Source organism: Octodon degus, unplaced genomic scaffold, assembly GCF_000260255.1.
Source record: "Octodon degus isolate 3935 unplaced genomic scaffold, OctDeg1.0 scaffold00220, whole genome shotgun sequence".
Classification (NCBI taxonomy): Eukaryota; Metazoa; Chordata; class Mammalia; order Rodentia; family Octodontidae; genus Octodon; species Octodon degus.
In genome coordinates this window covers 230,478-252,858 of record NW_004524796.1, presented here as the reverse complement: position 1 = coordinate 252,858, position 22,381 = coordinate 230,478, and the positions used below count along the sequence as shown (strand labels likewise).

General features: G+C 36.8%; 1 protein-coding gene across 1 annotated transcript in view; it reads left to right on the top strand.

The window, feature by feature from the left end:
- The window catches only part of Itga8 (integrin subunit alpha 8), a 227,371-nt gene extending 205,344 nt beyond the window's left edge, over positions 1 to 22,027 (top strand). Inside the window, exons 28-30 of the mRNA XM_012517847.2 lie at positions 8,994 to 9,095; positions 15,776 to 15,898; positions 17,921 to 22,027. Of these exons, the coding sequence (XP_012373301.2) occupies positions 8,994 to 9,095; positions 15,776 to 15,898; positions 17,921 to 18,007 (312 nt within the window). The 3' untranslated portion in view covers positions 18,008 to 22,027. The remainder of the gene's footprint in view (positions 1 to 8,993; positions 9,096 to 15,775; positions 15,899 to 17,920) is intronic.
- The last annotated feature ends 354 nt before the right edge of the window (positions 22,028 to 22,381 follow it).

Genomic DNA, 22,381 nt, shown 5'->3' with positions numbered 1-22,381 from the left:
ACACGTGTGCAGCTGAGAAAAATGTGTATTCAGCTGTGCTGGGGTGAAACTCTCTGTGTATGTCCACCAAGTGCATTGGTTTCAAGCTCTGGTTCAGTTCTGTTATTTGTTTGCTAAGTTTTTGTCTGCTTGACCTATCTTTTGGAGATAAGGGGGTTTTAAGGTCTCCTGTTAAGATTGTGGTATTGGATATTAGATTTTTCATGTCCATTAAGATTTGCTTTATATAGTTGGGTGTTCCCATGCTTGGTGCATACATATTTATGAGTGTTACCTCTTCCTCTTGAATTTTTTCCCTAAACAGTATGTAGTGGCCCTCTTTATTTTGCTTGATCATTCTTGGTTTGAAGTTGAGTCTGTCTGAGAGTAGGATTACTACCCCTTCTTTTTTCTGAGGTGTTGGGTCATGTAGTGTTGTTTTCCATCCTTTTACTTTTAGCCTATGAATGTCTTTATGAGTTAAATATGTTTCTTGTATACAGTATATTGTTGAATTTTGTCTCCTAATCCACTGTGCCAGTCTATTTCTCTTAATTGGTGAACTGAGCCAATTAAATTGATGGTTAGAATTGAGATGTATTGACTTATGGTTGACATGTTATTTACCTGTTGTCATTTGCTGCTCTTCCTCCTGTGTTTAATTGCTTGCCCTATTTAGTTGGTTGCTTCTAATCTCATTCGTGGAGTTCTGATCATTTTGCTCCCTCTCTAGAACATCTTTCAGTAGCCTGTGTTAGGGTTGGCTTTGTCATCATGAAATTCGTTAGCTGTTCTTTGTCATGAAAGTATTTCACTTCTCCATCAAACTTGAAAGAGAGTTTTTCAGGGTATAGTAGTCTGGGCTGGAATTTGTTCACAGAGGACTTGAAATACTCTTCTCTATGTTCTTGCCTTCATGGTTTGTGAAGAGAAGTAGGCCATAATTCTGGTGGGTTTTCCTTTGAATGTGATCTGCTTCTTTTCTCTAGTTGCTTTCAGTATATTATTCTTGTGTTGAATTTCAGGGGTCTTGACTATTATATGTGTCAGTGTGATTTTTATTGGGTTGAGGTTACTTGGCATCCTGTATGCTTCAGTTACCTGAATATCAGATTGTTTCCTCATATTTGGGAAGTTTTCTGCTATTACTTCTGCCCATATTTTATTAATAGCATGTGTATTGACTCCTTCTTTCTCATTGATGCCTATTAGTCTCACATTGTTCATCTTTGCATCATCTTGCAGGTGGTGGATTATTCTTTCCTGCATCCTCATTGTTTTTAAAGAGTTCCTTTCTTACCTTTTCACTAGCTGCACCAGGATCTTCAAGATCTGAAACTCTGTCTTCACTTTCACTTAAATGGCTTTGCAAGCTTGTGATTGAGATTTTTAAGTTCCCTATATCTCTTTGACTCTGCTTCATGTGATCTATTTCTTTCCTGTATTGCTCATTCAAGGAATCTGTCGTTTTTCTAGTCTCCTCTATTTTTTTTCTTAATGTCTTCTTTAGAAGCAGTTATAAATTCTTTTACTGAAGTATTTTTCTCAGATTGGGTTTCCTCCCTATGTTTCTGTAGTTGATTCTTTACTTCAGATGCTATGAGTTCTGAGAATTCTTTTTTTATTTCAGAAAAGAATTCCACTCTGAGCTCCTCTATAACTTTCTGCTGTTGCTTATTTACTATCGACACTATTAATTTGTACATTCGAGCTGAGCTAGTAGAAAAGTTCCGCTCTGAGTTCCTCTATGACTTTCTGCTATTGCTTATTTATTATCGACACTATTAATTCATACTTTTGAGCTGAGCTAGTGTCCTGTGTACTTGTTCCAGGTGGGCATTCGTTTTCCTCCATATGTTTCTGCATTTGATTCTTTACTGCAGATGTTATTAATTCAGGGATTTCTTTTTTTATTTCCAATCTGAGTCCCTCTATACTTTTCTGCAGCTGTTTCTTTATTTCAGAAGCCATTGATTCATTGCTTCAGCTGTGTGATTGCCAATTTGTTCTGTGTTAGTGTCCTCTGCACTTGTTATGGTTGGGCTTGGGTACTGAGATTGCATTTTGTTCCTTCTCATCATTTTGTGTAGCACTGTCTTCTGACCTTTGTTGTAGATTTTTCTTGCAGTTATAACTTAGCACCTACTGAAGTTCAGGTGCATATCTACAAAGTTTTGATTTATTCAGCTGTGCCTGGCTTGGGTCTGGCTGCTGTACTCAACTCCTTTCTGCAGCTGCCCTTGAGGGTGAACCTGTTGTGTCCCTCTGGCAAGATGTCCTACTCCTGGACTAGCTGGATAGTTCTGTCTCTTACACTCTCTATAGGGATTGCAGCTGCAGGGTTTCACCATGGCCTGTTTGCCAGGCCTGAGCTGAGTCTGGAGGGGACAAGGTGGAGTAGGGGGGAGAGGCAGCTCTCCCACACACTCACCGGGCCTGGACTAGGACTTTATCTGTGGGTTCCTGGAATGGGGCAGAAATTCCTACTCTGTGGAAGGGGTGTGGGTGGGTACTACGGAGTGATCGTGGTGTCCCAAGAGTGTGAAAGAGGGTGTCACTCATGCTGCGACTGGGCTGGGACCTGTAGGTCAAGCCAGCACAGGGTAGCCGAAAGCTCTCCCACACACTCACTAGGCCTGGCCTAGGACTAGATCTGGGGGTTCCCAGACCACAGTAGAAATTCCTACTGTGCAGGCGGGGTAGGGGAGGTGCTGCAGAGTGGTGCGGGACATCCCAAGGGGGTGGACAAGTGTCTCACCCATGCTGTGCCTGGGCTGGGACCAGTAGGTCCCACTGGTGCAGGTTAGCCTGGGCTAGGACTGTGTATGGAGGTTCCTGGAACATGGCAGGAATTCCTACTTGGCAGGTGGGGTTGGAGATGTGCTGCAGAGTGGTGGGGGGCATCCCAAGGGGGTGGAAGAGGGTCTCACCCATGCTCTGCCTTGGATGGGACCAGTAGGTCCCGCCAGCCCAGCTTGAGTGTGTGGGAGAGCTGGAAGCTCTCCCACACACTCAAGGGTCCTGAACTAGGACTGGGTCTTTATATCTGTATCGCAAATTTTTATACTTGTACAGTTTTTTAATTTATTCAGCCTTAGAATTCTAATGCCAAGGAGGAATGTATACTGAAAACATGTGTGTATGCACACTGTACATTAAGGTTTTACTTTACTAGTTTCGTCACATAATCCACAAGGAGGTAAATGCTTTCTGCTTTTACCCCAGACTAGAAAGTTTACAATTCTTGGCTGGCAAGACACTGTGTTGTTTGTTTCTGTGCCTGTTAGAAACAAGCAAACTGGCCAGTAAAGATCTTTTTATTTAGATGAATCATAAATGAGCCTCTGTTCAATTGTTGCTTAAAGTTGAAAACTACTTTACACTAGAAAATTTAATCAGTAATTTTTTGCATTTATTTACCTCACAATTCTTAGTTTCTGGAAAATGTTGAATATTTAAACATGGGTTCATAAAATGTGTATGCTCTTAAAAATAAATATCAAGAAGGAATTAAGTGATTCAAAGGTGAGAAAGGGAGAGATATTGACATTACTAGACATGCTTTGGTATATAACCAACTCAGAAGCTTATGCTTTTCCAAATTTGTTGCCAACTCCATAGCTTTTATTAGTGTTATTATTATACACAAACCATTGCACCAAAGCTTATAATAGGAATAGCCAGTGTGCTACAAACCACAGTTTAAATGAGGCAGTAATAACAGTGAAACAGGCATTTTCTGACAGTTAATAGCCATCTGGGGCAAGAAGAAGGTCCAAGATATTGTCAAAGGGCATCTATTTTGCAGTCCTAAATTGCCTATGGCAGTGATTACCAGTACATGAGTAGGTTACTGTGCAGAAGGGGAGCTTAATTTTAACATAAGAATAACATTAGCTGTTTTCTAAAGAGCACAATTGAAAGCATTCCATCTTGAAAGTGGAATTATATTATTACTCTGCAAATAATTGTTTCTCGTGAATAAAATACTCACCCACAACATATGATTGGCTTACAGGGTAAGAGTAGCATATCTCTGATAGCAAACCAGTTTCTCATGACCTAAAAACCAGCTTTTTGCACTCCTTAGAGCTCCAGAGCATTTTATAAGTGAAAAAAAATGCCCTTTATCCAGTTGAAAGTGGTAGAAGAAACTTTGCTTTTGGAAGAACAATCTCAAAGAACAGAAACTATGAGTCATAGTCCTTGTGGGTTACTTGCCTCCCATTTGATTTGTTTAGGCTTTAGGCTGTGTCACTCTGCAAGCCTGAGTGAGCTAGTAAAGGTGGCAACACATCAGGTTGGTCTCCACTGACACCACTTGCTTTTCAGGCAATTTCAATGTGCAATTTGACAACTGAAAAAATTAGGCCTTGCAACCTTAAGTCTGGAGGAGACAAAGCTGAAGAAACAAACATTTACGAGCCAAATAATAACATCAGCATGATAATTATGAATACTGTCAAAAATGATTTTCACCAAGTAGACAGTAATAACGTCCAATAAAAATGATGAAGATAGGGTCCAGGGGACCTCTGCATTTTACATACCATTGATTTGGTATCAAATATTTTGAACAGTTATTGAGACATTAGTACAAGGATCTGGAATGTAATAACCTTTTAAAGTTCATAATTATAAAGACTAGTCAGAATTTTTTGTAGGTCCGTTAGCAGAGAGTTCTTAAATGTGAGATTTAATCCCTTTATCTTCCATGGTCATTGGGTATTATCTCAAATAAACTGGCCTACTCTTATTACTGGGGGCATATGAATTACTGGACCTGAAAACACTGAGTACTTTCTAGTTTTCAAGTGGGACCACTGGCTGGTAACTACTGACACATCTGCATGAGCATTTATTAAAAGTTTGATAGGCTTTTTCCTTATATTGGCAGTTAACACTGGTTCCCTTGGGCTGAGAGGCAAACATCCATGATCTTATCAATCTGCCTTTCTGCTATGAAACACTTTCTAAGCAATTTCTAGAAACTGAGACAAATTCATTCTTGCAAATCCTTCTAACTTCTGTAGCTTGTGTCAGATACCTGGGACCCACTGAGCAAGATACAACTTTTTGGTTTTAAAGCCTCCTGCAGGCAGCCCTACCCAAGGAATATGAGGGCAACTTCCCCTGTAGTGGATTTCCTGAGCTGTGATTAGACTGATAGAGGAATCATCTTTGTGGGTAATCATCCCTGCCCAAGGAGCTTCCCTTGTACCTGGTATCTATTGAGAGCCTTTAGACAGAACCTCTGGAGAGTATCTCTGATTGCTGGTTCACATCTATGACCTGTTCCAGCCTGAAGAAGCCAGAGTGGTCATCATCCATGATTCCCTCATGGCAGTTCAAGTTCAGAGGGAGAAATGTTGTAGGCAGCTATATTGGATAAAAATATTATAGGCAGTCAGATAGGGCCAGACCCTTAAGGAGACAATATGGAAGACAAGGTGACTTTGCAACTTGGAAGAGATAGACAATCCCTATGGGCAAGACCTCAAGACAAAAAAAGGAAACAAATATAGCTACATACTCTCCTAGGGATGGGCATCAGGGATTGATATTATAAATAAGTATCAATCACCTTGAAAGATCCCAAATAAGTAATGAACCTAACCCCAACAGAAAGAGATCCTGTCCCTTATTCATGCCTGCTTGATATGTGACTTGCTTCCTTATTTGGTACTGATCTAATCAATTTTACCTGAACAATTATGCTTGTTATCTCATTGGCTGACCATAATTTTGTCCCACCTTATGCCCACCTAAGTGAGTTCCCATGTTCTCTATTACCTTACACACACTTCACTGTGTGGTTTTACTCTATAAAAGTCCCTGGAAAAGACAGCTTCCAAGGGACCTCCCATTTGTGGACCTCCTCTTGTCCTTCTCTCAGGCAGGATATTTCGTCCCCTCAGTAAATATATTCTGTTCATTAAAAAAATAGGACTTGTATAAGTTTCTACTATATGGATAGTATGCAGAGTTAAACAGTCATGAAAAGTGAAACCACTAAATGTGTTAACAACGTGCATTCCTATGATTGATCTGCAAGTATCTGTTCAGCCCTAGTGCACAATTCTAAGTGCTTTGGATCATACAAATGTATATTCCATGACCTATAGTGATAACAAACCTTTTAGAGACAAGTGCCTTAAATACAACTCAAAACCCACTTATTTGTTTATTGCAAAGTGCTAACATTGAAATTAAACTTAAATATTGAGGTTTTAGTTTAGAAAAAAAATCACATATTGACATCTTTTGTCTTAAGAGGAAAACAACATGCATGAAATAAATTCGCCCCCACTGGCTATGTCTTCCATTTTGGTACCATCAAGTTGGCAAGAAAATATACTAATGTATCACTTAACTTCTTTTATTGATGAGGATATGCCCAGGGAGGTATATCAGTACACAATTTTGTTGTTGTACAAACATTATAGAGTGTATTTACTCAGACTGAGGTAGCCTCGATGCCACTAGGCAATAACGTCTTATGGAACTGCCATCATATATGTGTCTGTCACTGTCCAAGACACCATTATGTGACTCATGACTGTAAAATAAGAAAACAAAAAAGCCCATAATAAGATATTTCTAAAACATTTAAATGTGGTCTCATGCTATGCTTACTGAATGAGAACTTCTGACACAGTCATAGGCATTTCTCTACCTCCACCAGAGCCCCATGACTTGTGAGGCACTGTAATCAACAGTAAACACTGGGACTGAACGGAACCTGTGAAGAGCTCACTTGCAAAGTTCATTCCAAAGAAACAGACTTTTCTCCAAATTCTACTTCCCACAAGTCCTATATTTTATGTATTAAGAAACTTTCAAGATCATAAATGTAGACTCAAACAAAAGAAAGTTTTCTACCTACAACTGATGGAGAGGTGGTGTACTCACACAATTTGCTTACCAAACTTATGATTGCAAATGCAGAAAAATTATTTCCTAGCATATTTTGTTGAACTTAGACATCAAGGAAAGCTTCATATGTGAAGGTTTTGGAACATGAATATACACCCAAATATGTCACTATAGTCTTTACCCTCAGAAGTTCATTCTAGACTTTCTCCTCTATCTGCCAGTGAGGATGGTAAGAAATGACATCAGAATTACCAACTGCACATATGATTTTATGAGCAAAATTTTCCAAATATGATGAAATGATTCTCATACAAATAATAATCCAACTTTCAATTAAGATGGAAATGCCAACACACAAAAGAATATCAGAAAAATGGCATCCTTAAAATATTTTTTCAAAAGAATGGAGTTACTTATCCTAGAGAGGTTCTAGCAGGAAAATAGTCAAAGCAATAACTCTAGGTCTATAAAGATTAAAGTATATGGCCTGACTTTAAGATGTACATAAAGTAGGATTCACTAAAAGGAGAAAAGTATTAGCCATAGAGAGAAAAGAATTTTGTAAAAATATTTGAGCACAAAGCTCTGAGCTATAGAAGTTCCATTTTGTCACAATGTCAGTGCTTCCATCATGGCTTATCTTAGGTCAACAACATCAGTGAAATGCAAATCTGGCAAGAGATAGTAGCACACAACTCCGTAGGAACTATTACCCAAGGAGCATGGTTAATAGTGAAATATAACATTAAGGAAGCATTGAGTTTTGAGTAGATATTACTTTCCCTAAAATATAATGCTCAAGTCTACATTGACATAATTTAAGATTTAATAATATCTTTAAGAGTTGGTTTCAAAATTATTTTAATGGTTGTTCCTCCAGCACCATTCTGAGCCCAGCTACAGCAGAAATGATAGATGTAACCGTTTTCCACTGATGAGAGAGGACTACAGAATTTGCAGTTCTTGAGGCAGCTTTCCTGAGTCATTTCTTGGTGGGGTGTGTGTGTGTGTGTGTGTGTGTGTGTGTGTGTCTGTCTGTGTGTGTCTGTGTGTGTCTGTGTCTGTGTCTGTGTCTGTGTCTGTGTGCATGTCTGGAATGAACAGTTAACCAAAGAACCAATATAGGAACAGTTAACAAAGAGGTTCTGCCTTTAGAGTTAAATCAGAAATGCTGTGTGCGGTAGGTCGAAGATTCTCAGCTGGGGCCATTTTACCCCCTAGGGACATTTGCAAATAACCAGAGGCATTTCTGCTTGTCATAACAGGGCTGTAGAGGGAAGTGGCCAGGGCTGCTGCTGAACATCCTAGCAGGCAAAGGACAGACTCCTACCCAACATAAAATGCCAATAATGCCAAGGCTAAGAAACCTATAGGCATTTTCTGGATAAAGTCAAATGTTATCATTAAAACTGAATATAAACCTCTCTCCTAAATTATTTTCCTCAAACAGATAACAAGAATTCTATAACCCACTTAGTTTCCCCTTTGATCTTCACTAGTAGTATTTGTTGTAATCTTTCTTCTTATTCCATTTTAGGATCACCATTTTCTGTTTTTTTGTTTTTTTGTTTTTTGTATTACCCTAGTATGCCTGTTTTATTGAGAAGACAAATTATGTTTAGAAATAGAAAGTGGATATAGATGAAGGAATGATTGGATGAATGGATAGATAAAAGGCACAAAGCAAGATAAATAGGAAAAAAAAGAAAAGAATCACTTTAGAAATGCAAAACACCAAAAACAATTGGATATCAAGGTGCATCCAGTTTCCTATAAATGACTCATGTTTATTTTTCTTCATGGCAGACTAGTATTCCATAATGTGTAAATATCACATTATCTTTATCCATTCATCTAGTGATGGACATGTAAAAAGCAAAATGAAAGACAGACATTAGGAAAGAGGAAGGTAGTTCTTTCTTAAATAGGAAGGACATCAAGAGGGGAGAGGGGAGGGTGGGATGAAAAAGACATGAAGATGTGTTCTATGCATGGGCTGATTCCACACAAGGAATGAAAACATTATGTAATGCAAACATGTATAGTTCTAATAAAAATAGAAACACTTGGGTGGCTACTAGTGGAACTTGCAAAAACTTTACAGGAAATACATTTAAATACATTTTTTTTTATTTCAGAGGAAAAATGATCCTTATGCTCTTTCATCCCTGGTGTCTTTTGAAGTGAAAAAAATGCCTTATAGAGATCAGCCAGCAAAACTTCCAGAAGGACACATAGCTGTGAGTATCTCTTTAAAATGCAAAAAGATAAGTGTAATATAAATGAAGTATTTTTTTACCCACTATCCAACATGTACTTTGTTTATCTTGAGACAGTGTAAACTTTTATTTCATTCTGGCCTTTCAGGCTAGTGTCTTTGGACCTAGTTTTTAAACTTTTGTTCTAATATCTAGCTAAAAACTGATGGAGTATGACTCAGACGACTCAGCAGTTTTTAATCAAATCATTTTGACCCAGAAAAATCCAGAGAGCAATGAGCACTATACCAAAATTATTTTTAATTTTAATGACAACATCGTGAGTCAGGTACAGTGGAAAGAAACTTCCTCAGGGCAAGTTGGTCTTTGAGTGGCTGGTGGGCTTCACAAACCCATTTATCCTTTCTGTCTGAGGAAACACAAATGTGATAACAAGGAATATAAAAATTCACTATGAGCTTCCCTTAAATGAAATGTCATGTTTTCAAAATCTAGGGCTATTAAACTTCACTGACACCCACCTCTCTGTTAAAGAATAACTTACCTCCTCAGTGATGTGGCCAGGCCATGCATGCAGCGAAGGGCGAAGGGGGTCAGTGTCCACTGTTACAAGTACTCTGATTTTCCATTCATACACGAAGTTATCAGAAAATGCTGGGAAATAATATTAAGAAGGACCTTAATCTCTTGGTTATCCCATGGATATTTATAACCCCCATCTGGAACACTTGGTCTTTGTTATTAACGTATGGTTTTAAAAGACCAGAATTTTTAGATTCACCAGGGAGAGGATTAGCAGTACAGAAACAGGCCTCATTCCCGGTCAGCTGGGTCCAAATCTATATTTTATCAAAATCATCAGTGCATCCATATGCACAGTCACGGTTGAGAAGCACTGCTTTATAGGTGGTGTATAAGCTGATCCTGCTCTCTTTGCAATTTAAGTCTTCAGTCTTCATTATAATAATCTTTGCAGCCTAACCTACTTCAAACAATCCAATCTATGGATTAGTGATTGTCAGCTTTGAGCACCCAACAGAATCATCACTCTTGCTCACATATACACATATATGCATGCTAAGAAGACCTCACCTGAAATACCTGAACTTAGAGGCCCTGTTGCTGTGCTTTAAAATTCTTACAAGAGCATATTTGGTGTTGAAAGCAAGTTGTCTTGGGTATTACATGGGAAATACCCAAATCTGAAAGGAGGGGAGGTTTATTTGGGGTCACAGATTTTTAGAGGGTTCAGTCCATAGTCCTCTGGCTCCAAAGGCATGGTAGAAGGCCCTGGTGGAGGAAATCTATTCAACCTATGGCATCCAGGAACCAGAGAGAGAAGAGAGGAGTAGAGATTAAGTATAAATTTTTCCAGGTTCTGCCTCCAGTAATCCACCTCCCAATATACCCCACCTCTTAACAACATATTCTTGCTATAAACTCATCTGTGGATTAAACCACTAACTCATATAGCACACCCACCATCCAATTACTTTCTGAAAGCCCCACCCCTGCTCATGAGAATTTGGAGGAACATGTTAGATATAAACTATACCAGACTGTGAAGCATACCCACTGGATAGAATTATTAAGAAAAAAACTTTTATGAGCAGAATATATTTATTGAGACAAAGAAAGCTCCCGTCCAAGAGAGGGACAGGAAGGGGTGCCAAGTGGGTAGTTCCCCCAAGAAAAATTTTTAATTAATTTTATTGAGAAAGAAATGTCAATGAGACAGTTTCAAAACATATTAGTAGAAAATTAAGATTAATAAAGTTCTGCCCATAAAACACTTACATTGTATCTGGAAGAAGGAAGTCTCAATAAATGTTAATAATCTTAAATGTCTCACCTTCTCCAGCTAAATCCAGTTAATCCACATTGGAAATGATTAAGACTTGCACAGTATATTCCTAAACCAGCATGGCCACATCTTTCTTCATTTAGATCACTCTCTTTTTTTCATGAGCTGTCTGATGTAGATTGGATTTATGATCAGCCCAGAAAACAGAGACTATGGGATTTTAATATGGAATATTCATCCAAAGAGGTTCAAAGGCTTGTTGCTCTAAGAGAGACAAATCCAGGCCCTTTGGTTTTCTCTGAGCACATGTTTCATAACAGAAACACATGTTACAGTTGATTCTATGAAAAGGAATAGGACTGCCTCTTTCTGTACTGGCCACAGGTGATGGCCTGCTGCTCTCCACTATCTCAAAAGATATACAAAATGCTCAAATGCTTCCTTCCTCCACCTGCACCACCCATTAACTTATTGAAAAAAAAAAACCCTGTTATCTAATGTAGATGATTTACCACACCTTGTATGTAAAGATTATTGGAAAAACATTTAGGAATGGAACAGTTTTCACATCTCCCAGTGCTTAACTGGAGAAGATATTGCCAGCAGAAAGTTATCTGTGTAAAACCAGGGAACAGTTTTTCTGTGGCTTGGCTGACACTGACAAAGGATCTGATTTGATAGAACTCTGGTTGGAGCAGGCAGAGGTTTTATAGCAAGGTCTTCCCAAAGGTTGTATTATTTTGTCCTGAAAAAATGCTAGCAAAAGAGAAAGGCTGTAAAGTTATAGAATCAGTTGAAAAGGTAGTTTTGGAGCTTCTCAGAGTTCCAATTGGCCGCACAGGAAATTCTTTAAAATAAAACAAAATATGTACTTGTTTCCTTAGGCTCCTGTATCTGGTGATTAGTTTGCTGGTAATTCATTTTCAACATGGTTATAATTCAGCTATCACTGGAGACCCAAGTGAGCTTTTTACATGGAAAAGTGGTTTCCATCTTCTACTTGTGTAGCATCTGTGTTTATAACAAATGAACTCCAGTGACATGACATTTGTCCTGTTCAGAGGTGAAACAAAAGCTATGTGATTCATAGGGATACCAGTGAACACTGAATTATGGCAGTACAACAAAGTAGAAATGATCCAACAATTTGAACAATTTTTTTGGCTCACCAATGAACCTTGGCAATTGCATGCCATGCAGATATTATCTAACTATGTTTTATATTTGGAAGAAAGTAACATTGCCTAGTATAATTCCAAAGGTGGTTCTCATAAAATACTTCATGGAGATCCTTATTTAAGAAGCCATATGTAAACTGTAAATCTATTTGATTTACAGAATTGTAACAACATTTTGATTCCTGAAAATGGAATTCTTATATGAAGCAATTGATTGGAATACAAATTTACTGGAGGGACTACTTATCTCAGAAGAACTCTTTAAATGTTACTAAATGTGTATTCAGTTAATCCACTGTGTGTTACTATTTTGTTCAAATGGCACTACAGGTAGGATGTCTTTGTACAATTATTTAAACATTCTTCTGACCTCACCGAAGTATGTTTACAGAAGATTTTATGATACATAAATAAAGATGTCAACATTAATTACAATTGCAAAGACAAGGAAGCATTTTCCCTCTACCTTGGTATTTTTTGTCAAAATATACAAAAACATGTCATAAATGTCAATGATAAAATGTAGGTACATTAAAAGTTTATTTATGGTCTTTCAGCCATAATAAAGAATAACAAGATTTATGGCACAGTGAAGGTAAGATTAAATGTTCCCTGATTAAGACCACTTTAAGAAAATCTAAACTGTTTACAATTTAAGAATTTCACTCCCTGAGATTGTACATCGCGATAATAACTGATTTATTCAAAATTTATGCTATCTGCTTCAATAGGTACAAATTTCTGCTAAACAAAAATTGCATTAAAACAGATTTTTGACTAATTGACATGGAAATTCATTTTCCCCTAAGTTTTAAGTGCTTCAGTTACTGAAATTTACTCTTTTCTTTTAAAGAAGTTGAAATATTGAGTCACAAGCTCTTGTTTTGCAGAGAAACCTTCAGTATTATATACATTCCATCTTCTGCCTTGAGGCACTTCTGTGATGAAAAATTTTTATAATGATGAATTTAGTACTTCCACTAATATCCCTATTATGTGAAATTATACAAAATGTTATGGAGCTGTGCAGTCCACTATGATACCTGCTAGGCATATGTAGACATTTCAGTTCTGAAGGATCTAAAGACCTGAACTTAGAGTTTCATTTTACTTTAACTCATTGAAATGAAAATTGAAATACTGAAGTATATAAAATATTCTATTAAGCATAGCCTTATTGCTTTTCTAGACCATTTCATTTTTTCCATTGAAATTTTAGCAAATATATGTTGCCAATTCAAAATATACACTGAAATCTAGAGATAGTAAAACGATATATAAAAACCTTTACAAATTTTGTAGCAAATTATAAGTATTTTATATAAATTACCGACCAAAGTAATGCTTATAATTAATAGATAACAATTGCTGTTTGGTGTTAAATTAGTTAGCATCTTTACTATTACTCTAGTAACAAAACGCCTAAATAACTATAGGGAGACACCAGAGCAAAAGAGGTTCTCTGCAGTTGAACCCATTTTGGACTGAAATTGCAGCACACAGGCTGACTCGGCACCACACAAGTGTCCCGAAGGTGGAGATCAGGAAATCCTAACCAAGCACAAGGGAGAGACATGCTGAGTTGTGTGTAACTTTGAAGATAAGCATCCCTGCCCCCTGGGGAGTTCCATAGGCTGACTTACAAGAACTCTGTATGGCATGTGTGATCTTAACACTGTAAAGTCTGCAGGGAAGTATATGGTGTTTTTTAAAAATGACTCTAATGTTAACCAAAGCAGGCTGGCAACTGTTTTGATAATGAGAATTTCAGAATCTTGGCACTGAAAAAGAATTTCAGAATTTTTGGATCACTGCATTGTAACCATCTCCTCACAGACCATTTTATGGCCTCATTGCCAAAATCTCTGGCAGCAAATATAAACAAAAACCAAGTAGGTTTTGAACTGTCTCTATAAAGTCAATCCTTGCTTTAAGGGACCTTATAGGAATATGCTGGCAATTCCATGTTTTAATTAATTGTACATTTTCATCATTATTTTCAAAAACCTTCCCACTATTGTTATTAGCTCTTTGTAAGTGGTCTTCTTGGTTTGTTTCTACAGATAGACCAGTTCTATACACAATACATCAAACTGCAGCAAGCATATGGCAAATCTACCAGGCAGAGGACTCAGTGGGCACCTTCTCATTCCATTCCACTTCCTTTGTATTAAACTAGCAGCACCAGAGGGATCTGTTCCCCTTATTTCATCTCCTTTAGCATTGTTTTAATTCACAAAATCAGGATTATTTCATAGTTTAAAATGAAATAATAGGACAGGTCTTAAGAGTTGCATCAGGTAAATCAGGAGAGTAAAGGTTCAGAAGTATCTGTTGCTTATCTTACCTGAATTTCTTATTAGATAAATATAACAAGCTAACACAGGCACAGAATATAGATTAAAAGTGTGTGGTTTCTCTGGTAGACTTAGAAGAGAAGGAAGCTTTTCATTAAAATAACTCAAATTTTCCATGACTACAGATTTCTCTCTCCTGGGTCGTTATATCTGCCCTGTAAGTAAGTGATCGCTATTGTCTCTTTCAGTTACAAAGTTCTGAAATTTTCATTACCAAAACCATCAGTCTGTTTACAGAACAGTTAGGTTTATTTTGAAATACTACTTCCTACCTCTTCTCTGATTAGTTAGAATGTTAGGGTAGTGCAGTGATGTAGTGAAATGTAATTAAGTGAACCAAATACACAGATAAATAATTAGATCCTAATTTGCTGATGTAGTCATAGACATGCAAAGGATCATTTAGAACAAAATACTTAGTCAGTAGAATCCTGATAGCATTGTGACTATTTTGAGTCCTTAAAATAAAATTCTTCAGTATGTGAACAATGTGTCTCACAACATGCAACTGTGGCAAGCTGTGTAATTCCATGATGGGAGTGTCACACTTCTTACTGATATTTCAGATGAAATAGAGTTAATGTTGGCAAAGAAAATAATGAAGGCAAAAGGAGAAATTTTCATGGTGAGGAGGTTAAACTCAGGCCTTCTTGCCATGCTGGATTGACCACCAGGATTCCTGTTCTGTGGATCCCATTGTCTACATGGATATGATAGTTGTAGCTGGAGAATCTAGTGAATGTTGTGCTACATAGAGGAAGTTAACTAAGATAGGGTGAGAGGTAAGAAAAACCAGGGCAAGCCCAAAAGAACATCAGCAGAGTAATCCAATCTAGCTAGGAAGGCAGAAGAGAGGTAATGGGAGAAGATGCTTAAAGCCCAACACCAGAGTGTAGGTGATTTCCTGCTAGGATAAGTTTCAGAGGGAGCAACATTAGTCATGATTGCATTCTATCCTGAAGGGGTGTCTTTAGAATTATGGCCTAAAGTTCTTGAGCATGTTCCAGGATTGAAAGTAGATTGTTTTAATCACACTTAAAACTAGAAGCACATAGATCAATGCAATGGAAACAATGCTTTATACTCTGTTAAGCTAGTAATGTTTGAGTCCAAAATTAGATTTTTTACTCTTGTGTTTGACAACAGATTTTTAGGAACATGGCAGGGACTCACCTTGATTTTGCATGGAGTCTGCTTCTTTCTTGCACAAGTTCTCAACATACATGCAGCAGAAGTGCTTGTTTTGCCCACATGGGGAGAATGATATTCTTTTAGGATAATCCACAGTATTATACTGGCAATTAATACTGTTTTGCCAAATAGCTTTCAAATTCAAACTCTTTTGCTTTATTTTCATTTCAGATTAAAACATCAGTTATTTGGGCAACTCCAAATGTTTCCTTCTCAATCCCATTATGGGTCATAATATTGGCAATACTTCTTGGATTGTTGGTTCTGGCCTTATTGACCTTAGCTTTGTGGAAGGTAAGTTCTCTTCCTTTCTTTTTCATTTTGCACTTCAGTGGCCACTGAGGGGATTTACTAGGATATCGTTGGGGATGTTAAAAGATAACGATAAAGACATAATTTAGAGGTATTGAAAGGTCTGAAAAACATAAAGTAAAATGTATCTTGTTTGCTCTGTCACAATTAATATGTACATGTAGCTAAGGTTAAGATTGCAATCAGTGTTGAATAATGTTTTAATGTTGAGATTTCTTATAAAGAATAGGCAAAAAAGAATAGGACTAAGACTATTGACTAGGACTAAGACTATTGAATAGGACTAAGCTCTGTTGACTAAGACTTGCAATCTTTCTAAATTATTTGGAATAATAATTTAATTTAAACATTTCTCTTTCTTCTTTAATTAGCCAAGGTTTTAAGATTTCCTATCATCCTACCATTAATCCTTTGAGATTTTGCTTTATAAGCACTTCACTGATATGATTAATCACATATTTTATTTTGACTATTAATGAGATCAAATAGATCATTCATGCTATAAAATGGTTAAACTTGGGTTTTAATCTTGCCTATTAGTCTGTCTTTTTATTTTTTTATTCAACTCAGTGTCTTCATATTAAGCTACATGCCAGCCCTTTTAATTTTATTATTTTTTTATTTGGAGACAAGGACTTACTAAGTTGTTAAATTTCCTGGACTGGTCTTCAGCTTGTGATCCTCCTTCCTCAGCCTCCCAGAGTTCTGGAATTACATGCACCATCATACCCCACTTAGTCTGTGTTTATTAGGAAGCATTAACTTAGTCTTTGATTTATTCTACCAAGGTTTATTATGAAAAAACACAATAAAAACTAATATCTAGCTTAACAAACTACAAAACTGCCAGGCTGCACAGGGCCTTCTATTCTAGATGCAGTGTTACAATTACATGTCTATGAAAGGAATTGATCTGGTCATATATTAGTTAACCATTATTGCCATGGTTCTCTAAAATCATAGAATATTTTTATTTTGAAACAATATACAGTAGACCTATAAACTGAGAAAACCTTGATTTTATGGTAAAAACTAGTATTAGTATTCTAATTGTTATCAGCTCTTTTCCGCTACTATGAGCCCATATAATAAGAGAGGGACATTTAGCAATGTCTCCTGTATTATTCTTTGTATATAGTAACTATATCTCCAGTGAACATAAGTTACAATCATATATTACAATTGACAGAATATTCTACTAGGCTTGGAGAAGAGCCCATATTGGGTTCCTAACAGGAGAAACACAAAATAAGAATTGAGGTCCAGGGATCTAGGAAAAGGCACATCCTCCTTGGCAGAATTCAAAAGAGAGGAAATCCTGGAAACTTTTCTTCCCACAATGGTGGTTAATCTGTGGAAGGTCACTGGAGTGTTTATGCCTACCTAGCCCTGTCACTGAGATAAAGGACAGGTCCAGTCTTCCTCTTATACTTTATGTCCCACCAAGTGCAGAGCAGCAAGCAATGGTCTCCTCACTTCTTTCCTAGGTTACCTAGAGTCTACAGCAGGAGACTGGTAACTAGTTTCTAGTGCTACTCAGAAAATTTGCAGAGATCAGAGAGGGAACCCTAGGACACATTGCTGGAGTCCCAGGGAAAAATCCAAGATCTGTGAGTGGTGTATATAAAAGGGACTTTCAACTCTCCTCGTGTAGTGACATGTAGCTGTAACCCCAGTACTCTAGGGAACTTGCAAGTTTGTGTTCAGCCCAGGCAACTTAGTAAGATCCTATTTCAAAAAATAGAGTGAGGGTGACTGGAGATGTAGCTCAGTAAGAAGGCCCTGTGTTCAATCCCCAGTACCACACATACAAACAAACAGTCTAGAGACATTTTACTACTACCACATCATGGCCACTAATAAACACATTACTTGCATCTCTTAATTTGGAGAATTGAACATATTACAGTCACAGAGCTCCAAGTTCCTCAAAAATATATAAAATGAACATTCTTTGACTAAGAGGTTTCATTGAGTCATGTAATCTATTTTTATTTTTCGCAGTGTGGATTCTTTGACAGAGCTAGACCTCCTCAGGATGACATGGCTGACAGAGAACAGCTGACCAGTGACAAGATTCCAGAGTCATGACAAGGAGAAACAAAGACCATGTTCAAAGAAAAGAAAAGACAAGGGGGCAAAATAACAACAACTTCCCAGTGCCTGACAGTGACCAAGGAAATGGAAGGGCCTTAAGTTTATCACCTCATCTATGCTACCTTTTGGGGAAAGAAGTTTCCATGGAGCCCAGAGGACCCTCTCGAAAAAGGAAACAGCAACACTAGAAACAATCTGCAGTCTTGGAAGATTTCTTTTGCTTTCATTATTCCAAATTGGGTGGACATACTGAAATGGGCATGGAAATGTTGGTTGCTGTACAAGTAGATCCAGCTCAAGTTGCAAAGATGAAATACCTGAATTACTACGGAATTTAGAAGGTAAATTAAGACTGAACTGTTCAACACTACTGTATCCAACAGAACATTCAACACCTCCCTATGGAAAACAAATGTTTCTAATGGTGTCATGGCTCAGGGAGACAAGCAATATGATGTTGGTACTGTAAAGCACTTGACATGACAAAATAATTTTGTAAGTAAGGATAAAATTTTATTTATTTATGTTCCATTTCTCTGGGTTAAGATTTTGTTTATCTAGAGGATTTGGAAATTAAGATTTGCTGAGCTAGTATTCCAAATCACTTCATTTCTTCCAATGATAACCACTTTGTTCAGGTAACTCATTTAATAGAACTTTTGTAAAATTTACACGACATTAAGGAAAAGCAAATTGGTATTAGGAATCAGTTTGCTTAATGCCTTGCCTCCTTCTACCTGGAATTAGTCTTACTCACACCATTCAGGCACCCACATCTGCTCAATTTAGCTTAATAAGATGTTACATTTATATTTCCTTTTATATATGTAAAAATATTTTCACTGATTTAGTTAAAATATGAATTTCAAGGTACTTAGCATTCTGTGTGGTATTTAAAGGTAATAGCAAAATGTCTAGAGTCCATTAATGAGAAGTGTAAAACTATAGGTAAATATTATTTTAATAGCTATAACAAGCAACACCAATACTTAGCTTGGAATTAAATACTTATTTTCCCTGCTACACCTCGTACTTAGATGCACAGAGAAAACATATGGAACATAAATAGAATGGAAACATAAAGTTCTACAGATGTGAGACAAACCTATACAAGTGAGTCCTATGGATTTTTATTTAAAATTGCCTTTTCCAACTTTATTACTCATTTTTATTGCTAATCTTTACAGTACTGAACTTTGGGCAATAACCTATTTAAGCTATTTTTTCATTCATTTTAATTTAACCATCATTAAAACATGTTGTTTAAAACCCTTGTAAATAATCCATAAACATGTGTAATGTTATTATTTTGAAGAACAACTGACCAGCCAAATCCATAGGTAGTCTGCACAATTCTGTATCCTTTTTCTAACAATGAAAATTTACTATGAAGAAATGCTAAACAAATTTTTATGTGCAATATTTTATAGAACTATGTATCTAAGGAATGTTTACACTGGCATTATTTTTAAATGAGTATCATGAATATCAAGTATGATAAAACAAGCTGACCATTATCCTTAAGTTTACAAAGCAGTTGCAAAAGTCTGTGTCCCAGTTTCAATGATCACACTTTATTTGAAAGATAAACCAAACTCACAGACACTAAATTTTATGTGCCTTAGCCTGGATAGGAGCCATTTGGCTTCAGCCATGGAACGTCGCTGGAAAGTAAGCCAAAGGCACATGGAAAATCACACATTTGCAGTTTATCTTCTTACTGCTTGTGAATTAACTACTGCCATGGTAGCTGTCTGGTACCTGTCAGTTGAATTCTTAATCCCACTTTGCAGGTCCAATGATGATGAGCATAGCCCTTGCCTCAAAGTATTCAAGGGTCACAAACCAGCTCCTGGGGAGTCCTTTATAAGTCCTCTAGGTAGACACAACTTTACAGAGAGGTGAAGCTCTATGCGATATTATTTGAGAAATGCCAGATATCTGTGTCGTCTGTAGACATGTCCTAATTTTTGTCATGGGGTGTTTTGACCAAGAATGATTAGCTTCTTGGGATCTTTGATCATAAAAGATCCCCTAGAGGAGAATATACACTTTGCCTCTAAGATAGTATTTGTGAAGCAACTGAGAAGTCCCAGAGCTAGTCATGGAGATATGAGGAGAAAGATGCTACAGTCACCCAGAGGAAACTAGAGATACCAGAGGAACTCTGCAAACCAGAGCATAGGGGCTTCAAAAGCAAACCATATCTTCCCCGTCTCAACCAAGAGAGAATCCTTGCTCAAGGACACTGCTACCTACAGGGATTAGAGGAGACCATCATACATAGGCAGGCACCCATAGAACATGGAACCAAATGGAGGGAGGGTGAAAACAGGTTCAGTGAGCCCTCCAGTGATGAGTCTGCCATGTCCCCTCCACACGAAGCAAACAGACATCGCACTGAGGGCACAATGCAAACAGCATTATCCATTTCTTTTCTAAATCATAGTGTGCTGAGCTCCTCATTGTGCCTATCTGTATTCTCTTCAGGTAATTTTCTTTTCCAATCCTTACAGCTGATTTTTAGGACACAGGAAAATGGGTAATTCATTCTATAAACTCAGACATTTTTATACAGTAAATGCGTAACATGTGCTAGTCATCACTGAAACTCTACTTTTAGAAATTAACTCTTGTTTTATTTAAATACATGTGTAGATATCTGTGAAGATTTTCATGTCACTATTTACCTTGTCACTAATAAAATTTAAATTTAAAGGCTAGATTGCATTTTTATGATTTATTTTATGTGCAACATAAAGCTTTTACCTAATGATCAAGCATCAAAGATTGCCACCCTCACACCTTGGTTTTTATTATGAAAACATTTAGCACTGGAATATATTTGAGTGTGCAAAATTAGGATACTTCTTGGAATGATGAAAATGTTCTGCACTTAGATTGTGGTATCACAGTCTCACCACTCTTTGAGAATACTGAAAACTGTTGAGTTGTGTAGCTTGCACAGGAAAGTTTATGGCATGAGAATCATATCTGAACAAAGAGGTTAATGGGTTACTTCTAATACTCTAACCTTTTACAACTGATTGTCAACATTGTCTTTTAAAATTGTCTATGCTTACTTCTTCACTCCTTTATGAACCCTTCTCTTCTACCTTTACCCATTGTCCAGACTTCTCCTGTCTTACAATAACATTTTGTAAATTTCTACACTTCTCCATCTCTTTATATGGCTATTTTGCCTCTCTAATGAGAGCAGGAAGCATACCTTCTCAGCAGTATATCTCACACCTAATGACCACACTTGATATATAGTTAAGGCCAATGTCCCACTCAAATTCTAGAATGAAATAAATTAATATACATTTATACATGTGTGCATAGCAATAATCCTAGTTAACATGTACTTTTATAATCCACTTGGATTACTAAACACCAGAGTATATACAAATATCTTTATCTCCGCCTATATATAATGCTCACATTATTATAGGTTTGGCATCCCTAGTCAAAAAGTCCAAAATCTGAAAAGCTCCAAATTACAAAATGTTTTGAGCACCAATACCATGTAAAAAGTAGAAAATTTCACATTTGACTTTGTGAAGAATCAGTCAAAACACAGACACACTAAATTATTGCATAAAATCACATAAAATATTGTATAAAAGGCTCTGTGTGAAAAGTGTATATGGAACGAGAGTGAAATTCGGTTTTATACCTGGGTGCCCTCCCTAAGATACTTTATCGTGTACAAATATTTTGAACTTCAAATTAATCCAAAATCCAAAATATTAATTTCAGAATTTGGCAACAGGTATTACTTATTACTCAATCATCTCTCTCATTGGGAATAACTATTCCCAGCTTCTTTAAAGAATACCATTATGCTGAATATGTTCCTGTGTAGGGTTTCCTTATGTTTACTTCTGTAAGAAAATTTTGCAAAAATGAGACCTCCTGGTCAAAACACATAAAGATGATTGTTGTTCTTGATACTAATGTGTGTCTCTTAAAAGAATTAAATATATTTGCATCAACCTAAATGTGTTCTTTCCTTCACAATATTGGCAGCATTATATAAGTGGTTTGGTAGTTGTTTTCTTTTTTTTTTTTCCATAGTTATATGGATAAACAAATAGCAATGATGCAGTTTCAAATCAAATTGGTAGGACAGTTTCAATAATTAACACACCGCATACATTCTTCTTAGTGGTTAATTGCTGCACAAGATGCGAACTTGATATCCTATTTATAAACACCACTAGAACAAATAATTCTATTCATTAACAGAATGTAACTATATATCTATCCCAACGATTTTGAATACACAGATACAAAATGGACATTCATCGGTATACCCTTTTTTGTTAAGTTCCGTTATTTGAATATTATAGGTGTGTAAACTGA